The sequence below is a fragment of the Centropristis striata genome, chromosome 22 (assembly GCF_030273125.1).
Source record: "Centropristis striata isolate RG_2023a ecotype Rhode Island chromosome 22, C.striata_1.0, whole genome shotgun sequence".
In the NCBI taxonomy this organism is placed as follows: Eukaryota; Metazoa; Chordata; class Actinopteri; order Perciformes; family Serranidae; genus Centropristis; species Centropristis striata.
The window spans coordinates 31,574,344-31,583,696 of record NC_081538.1 but is presented as its reverse complement, the minus strand read 5'-3'; the positions used below and the strand labels follow the sequence as shown (position 1 = coordinate 31,583,696).

Below are 9,353 nucleotides of genomic sequence, written 5' to 3'. Positions count from 1 at the left end.
TATTTTGTCCTTTTTCTTGTCTCTTTTTCCTTCTGGATCAGACTGCTGGTGTTGTTTGAGTCAGGAAGTTGATGATCATGTGATGCTACGTCACCTGTTACAGTCCGTCAACCTGCCGCTCTTTACTTCGCCGACTCTTTAGACCAAAACAAAGACTACGGACTCATCACCATACCGCCGTTTTTCTCCTCTGGTGTCAACAATCATCTCTTCATGGACCAACGGATGGTTAAATATAGTAAATGCAGGTTAAATACAGATTCTCATATAAATAAATCAGTTTAACGCCTGCATCATGGAGACGGTGTGTGGAAAGAATAATAATAATAGAAATAAATCATCTCAAGTGTCTTCAATGTGAGAACATATTCTCACATGTAAATATGACTAAAGATTTATTTTACTGTAGGACCTCAGTTCTACAGATCCAATAAAAATACCATAAACAGTTTGTTAGTAAAGAGATGCTTTACTCAAAACGAACAGCAGAACAACATGTTTATTCATAAACAGTCCATGACTTTTGTCACTTGGTGGCATCATAAACAAAAATGATAGATATATAAAACCAGAAAATATAAAGTGTGAGCCCAGTACAAAGAAAACCAATACCAAACATGGACCCAATATAAAGTCCTAGAAAAATATTATAAAATGACCTTTCTCCAAATGTAAACAGAATAAATTATTCAATAGAAACATGAGTAAAGTCATGTTTTCTCTTTCAGAATCTGCTGCGTCTCTAGAACTCGTCGTGTCGTAGTAACGCCTCCCCGAAGTCCGTCACCTGGCTGCCCACGAACACGTCCGACTTGTTCAGGATCTCATCTTTGGTCAGTTTCCCATCCTGAACAAAACAACAAACATAATTTATATATATATAATTATCATATTATATATAAATACCTTAAGAGTTGAAAGGTAAATATGTAAATATATTAAATATTAAATATGAGTGTCACCTGGTTGCTGTCGGATTCGTGCAGCAGGTGTTTGGCTTCAGCTTCAGCGTGGTCGTAATCAGACGGGAGGATCCAGTCCAGAGTTTCTTCTTTGTCCATCTTTCCGTCGTTGTTCTTGTCTCTGAACTCGGCGAACTGCTGGCGTTCCGACGCCACCCACTCCGGTTCTTCTTCTCCGTCCTCAGACGTGAACATGTCTCCTGCACATCACATTTACCTTTTAAACACACCTGGAAATGTGTATCACACCAAGCCAAACCACAAAATAAACTTTAGATTCAGGGTGTGACGTTTGTGATGCAGGATATTAATAAGTAAACAACAACAAACACAGTCAGCAGAGTTCCTATTGGCTGACTGAATAAATCAGCTAAGGTGACCCCAGGTGACCCCAGGTGACCCCAGGTGACCTCAGGTGACTTTAGGAGACCTCAGGTGACCTCAGGTGACCCCAGGTGACTTTAGGACACCTCAGGTGATCTCAGGTGACCCCAGGTGACTTTAGGAGACCTCAGGTGACCCCAGGTGACTTTAGGAGACCTCAGGTGACCCCAGGTGACTTTAGGAGACCTCAGGTGACCCCAGGTGACTTTAGGACACCTCAGGTGATCTCAGGTGACCCCAGGTGACTTTAGGAGACCTCAGGTGACCCCAGGTGACTTTAGGAGACCTCAGGTGACCCCAGGTGACTTTAGGAGACCTCAGGTGACCTCAGGTGACCCCAGGTGACCTCAGGTGACCCCAGGTGACTTTAGGAGACCTCAGGTGACCCCAGGTGACCTCAGGAGACCCCAGGTAACCTCAGGTGACCCCAGGTGACCTCAGGAGACCCCAGGTGACTTTAGGAGACCTCAGGTGACCTCAGGAGACTCCAGGTGACCCCAGGTGACCTCAGGTGACCCCAGGTGACCTCAGGAGACCTCAGGTGACCCCAGCAGGTCAGGCGAGACCTCAGGTGACCCCAGGTGACCTCAGGTGACCTCAGGTGACCCCAGGTTCCTTTAGGAGACCTCAGGTGACCCCAGGTGTCCCCAGGTGACCTCAGGTGACCCCAGGTGACCTCAGGTGACCCCAGGTGACTTTAGGAGACCTCAGGTGACCCCAGGTGACCTCAGGTGACCCCAGGTCACCTCAGGAGACCTCAGGTGACCCCAGGTGACCTTAAAAGCTGGAGATGGAGGTGAAACAGGAAAAATATTTAATTGAATGACTGAATCTGTCTCTCATTCATTTTAACTGAACCATAACTCCTCCACCTGCACCTCCTCCACCTGCACCTCCTCCACCTGCACCTCCTCCACCTGCACCTCCTCCACCTGCACCTCCTCCAATGGCACCTCCTCTCGCTCCACCTGCTGCACCTCTTCCCCCCAGGTCACTGAGAGCCTCCATGATCTCCTCCACCCTAACACCTGACAGGTGAGTAACAGTTGGTGTCTTCTTACCAATGTACTCCTTCAGGTCGATGAAACCGTCTCCGTTCTTGTCGATGTCTTCCATCGTTTCCTGTGACAAACACAGCAGGTCAGTGACATCACAGCAGGTCAGTGACATCACAGCAGGTCAGTGACATCACAGCAGGTCAGTGACAAACACAGCAGGTCAGTGACAAACACAGCAGGTCAGTGACATCACAGCAGGTCAGTGACATCACAGCAGGTCAGTGACATCACAGCAGGTCAGTGACAAACACAGCAGGTCAGTGACATCACAGCAGGTCAGTGACATCACAGCAGGTCAGTGACAAACACAGCAGGTCAGTGACATCACAGCAGGTCAGTGACATCACAGCAGGTCAGTGACATCACTCTCACCTGCACCACGATGTCTCTCATGTACTCGTGATCTTCAGGATGAAGGAACGCAGTGAACTCCTGTTTGTCTGCGATCAGATCTCCGTTTGTGTCGGCCACCTTGAAACGCCTCTCGTCCCTCGCCATCATGTGACTGTAGTTATACTCCGTGTCCGCCTGAGGGTCGTCTGGTGGAGGGGATCAATGAGGTAGTCAATGTTATCAATGAGGTAACCAATGAGGTAATTGATGTTATCAGTGAGGTAACCAATGAGGTAACCAATGAGGTAACCAATGAGGTAATTGATGTTATCAATGAGGTAACCAATGAGGTAATTGATGTTATCAGTGAGGTAACCAATGAGGTAACCAATGAGGTAGTCAATGTTATCAATGAGGTAACCAATGAGGTAATTGATGTTATCAGTGAGGTAACCAATGAGGTAACCAATGAGGTAACCAATGAGGTAACCAATGAGGTAATTGATGTTATCAATGAGGTAACCAATGAGGTAATTGATGTTATCAATGAGGTAACCAATGAGGTAATCAATGAGGTAACCAATGAGGTAATTGATGTTATCAATGAGGTAACCAATGAGGTAATCAATGAGGTAACCAATGAGGTAATTGATGTTATCAATGAGGTAACCAATGAGGTAACCAATGAGGTCATTGATGTTATCAATTAGGTAACCAATGAGGTAACCAATGAGGTAATTGATGTTATCAATGAGGTAACCAATGGGGTAATCAATGAGGTAATCAATGAGGTAACCAATAAGGTAACCAATGAGGTAATCAATGAGGCAATTGACGTTATCAATGAGGTAACCAATGAGGTGATCTATGAGGTAATCGATGATGTCATCAATCAGAGAATCAGTGAATCATGTCTCTGCTGTTTGATGTGAATGTGATTTGTTTGTTTGTTTGTTTGTGTTGCCGTGGTTACCCAGGTAACTGCCGTAGGTGACGTTCTTGTACTCGTCCCAGCTGATGACGCCGTCATCGTTCATGTCGAAGTCTTTCCACTGCTGCTCCACGCTGTCGTAGATGTGTTTCTTCTGAGCGCTTCGGATCCAAACCTTCAGCTCCTCTTCAGACACAAAACCGTCTCTGTTCACGTCGATCTTATCCACGATGATGCTGCACACAGACAGGTGAGACACACAGGTGAGACAGACAGGTGAAACACACAGGTGAGACACACAGGTGAGACACACAGGTGAGACACACAGGTGAGACAGACAGGTGAAACACACAGGTGAGACACACAGGTGAGACACACAGGTGAGGCAGACAGACAGGTGAAACACACAGGTGAGACAGACAGGTCAGGCAGATTCCAGGGAACGAGGAAACAAAACCAAGTTTCCTGTTCGTCCACTCATTAAAATAAACTGAACACGTTTACAGGAAGACACAACTGCAGCACACAGGTGAGACACACAGGTGAAGCGGGCAGGTAAGGCAGACAGGTCAGACAGACAGGTCAGACAGACTGTCATGATCCCTGTGGGAATTTTCCGCTCCCTTAACTCCTCCCCCTGCACTCACTCCTCCAGCCCAATCAGCCACACACCTGAAACTCATTCAGCTCCACACCTGAAGCTCATTCAGCTCCACACCTGAAGCTCATTCAGCTCCACACCTGAAGCTCATTCAGCTCCACACCTGAAACTCATTCAGCTCCACACCTGAAACTCATTCAGCTCCACACCTGAAGCTCATTCAGCTCCACACCTGAAGCTCATTCAGCTCCACACCTGAAACTCATTCAGCTCCACACCTGAAGCTCATTCAGCTCCACACCTGAAGCTCATTCTGCTCCACACCTGAAGCTCATTCAGCTCCACACCTGAAACTCATTCAGCTCCACACCTGAAGCTCATTCAGCTCCACACCTGAAGCTCATTCTGCTCCACACCTGTAACTCATTCAGCTCCACACCTGAAACCCATTCTGCTCCACACCTGAAACCCATTCAGCTCCACACCTGAAGCTCATTCAGCTCCACACCTGAAGCTCAGTACTTCCCTCTATTTAAGCCTGTCCGTTCCTCCTGCCTGTTCTGTATCCTGCATTTGATTACTTGTTGGATTTTTGACCTTTGCCTGCCACCTGTTATCGACCTGCCTGACCTGATCTGTACCTTTGCCTGGAACTTTGCTTTTGGTCTTAAGTGAAGTCTTTTTGCCTAACTCCTGCCTCTGCCTGTGATTCTGCTTTTGGGTCCACCCTGATCCGTGACACGGACAGGTGAGACAGACAGGTGAGGCAGACAGGTGAGGCAGATTCCTCCCTGGAATCTGCCTCAGGAAACCAGGAAACAAAACCACATTTCCTGTTTGTCCACTCACTAAAATAAACTGAACACGTTTACAGGCTTGCAGCACACAGGTGAGACACACAGGTGAAGCACACAGGTGAGACACACAGGTGAGACGGACAGGTGAAGCAGACAGGTGAGATGGACAGGTGAGACACACAGGTGAAGCAGACAGGTGAAGCACAGAGGTGGGACAGACAGGTGAAGTACACAGGTGAGACAGACAGGTGAGACAGACAGGTGAAGCACACAGGTGAGACAGACAGGTGAAGCAGACGGGTGAAGCACACAGGTGAGACGAACAGGTGAAGCACACAGGTGAGACAGACAGGTGAAGCACACAGGTGGGATAGACAGGTGAGACAGACAGGTGAAGCACACAGGTGAGACAGACAGGTGAAGCACACAGGTGGGATAGACAGGTGAAGCACACAGGTGAGACGGACAGGTGAGACAGACAGGTGAAGCACACAGGTGAGACAGACAGGTGAAGCAGACGGGTGAAGCACACAGGTGAGACGAACAGGTGAAGCACACAGGTGAGACAGACAGGTGAAGCACACAGGTGAGACAGACAGGTGAAGCACACAGGTGAGGCACACAGGTGAGACGGACAGGTGAAGCACACAGGTGAGACGGACAGGTGAAGCACACAGGTGAGACGGACAGGTGAAGCAGACAGGTGAGACACACAGGTGAGACAGACAGGTGAAGTACACAGGTGAGACAGACAGGTGAAGCACACAGGTGGGATAGACAGGTGAAGCACACAGGTGAGACGGACAGGTGAAGCACACAGGTGAGACGGACAGGTGAAGCACACAGGTGAGACAGACAGGTGAAGCACACAGGTGGGATAGACAGGTGAAGCACACAGGTGGGATAGACAGGTGAAGCACACAGGTGGGATAGACAGGTGAAGCACACAGGTGAGACAGACAGGTGAAGCAGATTCCTCCCTGGAATCTGCCTCAGGAAACCAGGAAACAAAACCACATTTCCTGTTTGTCCACTCACTAAAATAAACTGAACACGTTTACAGGCTTGCAGCACACAGGTGAGACACACAGGTGAAGCACACAGGTGAGACACACAGGTGAGACACACAGGTGAGACGGACAGGTGAAGCAGACAGGTGAGACGGACAGGTGAAGCAGACAGGTGAAGCAGACAGGTGAAGCACACAGGTGGGACAGACAGGTGAAGTACACAGGTGAGACAGACAGGTGAAGCAGACAGGTGAAGTACACAGGTGAGACAGACAGGTGAAGCACACAGGTGAAGCACACAGGTGAGACAGACAGGTGAAGCAGACGGGTGAAGCACACAGGTGAGACGAACAGGTGAAGCACACAGGTGAGACAGACAGGTGAAGCACACAGGTGAGGCACACAGGTGAGACGGACAGGTGAAGCACACAGGTGAGACGGACAGGTGAAGCAGACAGGTGAGACACACAGGTGAGACAGACAGGTGAAGTACACAGGTGAGACAGACAGGTGAAGCACACAGGTGGGATAGACAGGTGAAGCACACAGGTGAGACAGACAGGTGAAGCACACAGGTGAGACGGACAGGTGAAGCACACAGGTGAGACACACAGGTGAGACAGACAGGTGAAGTACACAGGTGAAGCACACAGGTGGGATAGACAGGTGAAGCACACAGGTGAGACAGACAGGTGAAGCACACAGGTGAGACGGACAGGTGAAGCACACAGGTGAGACACACAGGTGAGACAGACAGGTGAAGTACACAGGTGAGACAGACAGGTGAAGCACACAGGTGGGATAGACAGGTGAAGCACACAGGTGGGATAGACAGGTGAAGCACACAGGTGGGATAGACAGGTGAAGCACACAGGTGGGATAGACAGGTGAAGCACACAGGTGAGACAGACAGGTGAAGTACACAGGTGAAGCACACAGGTGGGATAGACAGGTGAAGCACACAGGTGAGACGGACAGGTGAAGCACACAGGTGAGACGGACAGGTGAGACATACAGGTGAAGTACACAGGTGAGACAGACAGGTGAAGCACACAGGTGGGATAGACAGGTGAAGCACACAGGTGGGATAGACAGGTGAGACACACAGGTGAGACGGACAGGTGAAGCAGACAGGTGAGACACACAGGTGAAGCAGACAGGTGAAGCACACAGGTGAAGCACACAGGTGGGACAGACAGGTGAAGTACACAGGTGAGACAGACAGGTGAAGCAGACAGGTGAAGTACACAGGTGAGACAGACAGGTGAAGCACACAGGTGAGACAGACAGGTGAAGCACACAGGTGAGACAGACAGGTGAAGCAGACGGGTGAAGCACACAGGTGAGACGAACAGGTGAAGCACACAGGTGAGACAGACAGGTGAAGCACACAGGTGAGACGGACAGGTGAAGCACACAGGTGAGACAGACAGGTGAAGCACACAGGTGAGGCACACAGGTGAGACGGACAGGTGAAGCACACAGGTGAGACGGACAGGTGAAGCACACAGGTGAGACGGACAGGTGAAGCAGACAGGTGAGACAGACAGGTGAAGTACACAGGTGAGACAGACAGGTGAAGCACACAGGTGAGACGGACAGGTGAAGCACACAGGTGAGACGGACAGGTGAAGCACACAGGTGAGACACACAGGTGAGACAGACAGGTGAAGTACACAGGTGAGACAGACAGGTGAAGCACACAGGTGGGATAGACAGGTGAAGCACACAGGTGAGGCACACAGGTGAGACGGACAGGTGAGGCACACAGGTGAGAAGGACAGGTGAAGCACACAGGTGAGACGGACAGGTGAAGCACACAGGTGAGACGGACAGGTGAAGCACGCAGGTGAGACAGACAGGTGAAGCACACAGGTGAGACGGACAGGTGAAGCACACAGGTGAGACAGACAGGTGAAGCACACAGGTGCGGCAGACAGGTGCGGCAGACAGGTGAGGCAGACAGGTGAGACGGACAGGTGAGGCAGATTCCAGGGAACCAGGAAAAAAAAACATGTTTCCTGTTTGTCCACTCATTAAAATTAACTGAACACGTTTACAGGAAAACACATCTGCAGCACACAGGTGAGACACACAGGTACATATGAACCTTTCTTCTCTATTGACAGGTATTAACAGGTGACTGACCCGAGGCGGCACCTGCTCTCCTCAGGTGTGACAGACAGACACACAGACAGACACACAGACAGACAGACAGACAGACAGACAGACAGACAGGTGACTGACCCCAGGCGGCGCCTGCTCTCGTCAGGTGGCAGCTGGTCGAAGGTCTTGGCGTCCTGTCCCAGGAACGCTTCGTGGTCGTAGTCGTAGTTCTTGGCGTCGTCGTGCTCCAGGTGGCTGAGCGGCTCGTCGTGGACGCGACTCTTCTGCTCGGTGGGTTTGCTGTCGCCGGAGACGACGCAGAGGACGAAACACATCAGCAGAGGACGGATCATCGTGGCGAACTGCTCTCCTCAGGTGAGACAGACAGGTAGACAGACAGACAGGTAGCGCAGATCTGGATGAGTTCACCTGTCTGATAGAAAACGACAAACACATCAGACCAGAACGACGTAAAGTATTAATGATTAATAACTTATTTAGTGAGTGAGATATGAAACGACGTTTATCAGCTTAAAGGAAAATAAATGAGCTGCTAATTAAAGATGGAACATTATTAAATACTAAAATAACAAATAAACTAGTATTTTAAACTCAGCTGGACGACTTATAACATTTAATTACTTCTGATTAATTAACATCAATTATTAATACAACAAAAATATTCTTTTACTTTGGAAACCTGAAGAACATTTAAATTCCCTAATGACAGAAACACGTCTGCCTGCCTGCCTGAGTTTGTTGTATTTTCTTTTTCTTTTTCACTGGTTTTGTTTGTCTTTAGTTTAATAATTTTTAGACAGTTGGGAATAAATGTTTTCTATAAATATTAAATAAATCATTACCAGCTAATTAACAGAAAGCAGCTCTAATAATAACTAGAGAGCAGCTCTAATAATAATAACTAGAGAGCAGCTCTAATAATAATAATAATAATAATAATAATAACTAGAGAGCAGCTCTAATAACAATAATAATAACTAGAGAGCAGCTCTAATAATAATAACTAGAGAGCAGCTCTGACGGAAGTCTGCAGGATTTTCAGAATAAGTCTTACCTGTGTGGAGCACCTGGACTGTGAGCTTCTCTTCTTTTTATTCTCTTCTTTTTATTCTTTTCCTCTTCTCTCCGCCGACCATCACACTCTCCTGCC

At 48.5% G+C, this 9,353-nt stretch overlaps 1 protein-coding gene across 1 annotated transcript; it reads right to left on the bottom strand.

Moving 5' to 3' along the window:
- Positions 1-449: 449 nt before the first annotated feature.
- On the bottom strand, positions 450-9,353 carry LOC131960721 (calumenin-A-like). Its single transcript, XM_059325989.1, has 7 exons — positions 9,258-9,353; positions 8,324-8,615; positions 3,711-3,904; positions 2,777-2,943; positions 2,408-2,468; positions 963-1,162; positions 450-847 (listed from the first exon to the last, which is right to left on the bottom strand). The coding sequence occupies exons 2-7, from the start codon at positions 8,533-8,535 to the stop codon at positions 743-745; spliced, it is 939 nt and encodes a 312-aa protein (XP_059181972.1). The 5' UTR covers positions 8,536-8,615; positions 9,258-9,353; the 3' UTR covers positions 450-742.

Coding starts and splice junctions, on each gene's coding strand:
- LOC131960721 (XM_059325989.1), bottom strand. CDS start 8,535: ATGATCCGTCCTCTGCTGATGTGTTTCGTCCTCTGCGTCGTCTCCGGC. Junction 2,944..3,710: donor CACCTACGGCAGTTACCTGG/GTAACCACGGCA, acceptor CCCCTCCACCAG/ACGACCCTCAGGCGGACACG. Junction 848..962: donor ACGAATCCGACAGCAACCAG/GTGACACTCATA, acceptor TGTTTTGTTCAG/GATGGGAAACTGACCAAAGA.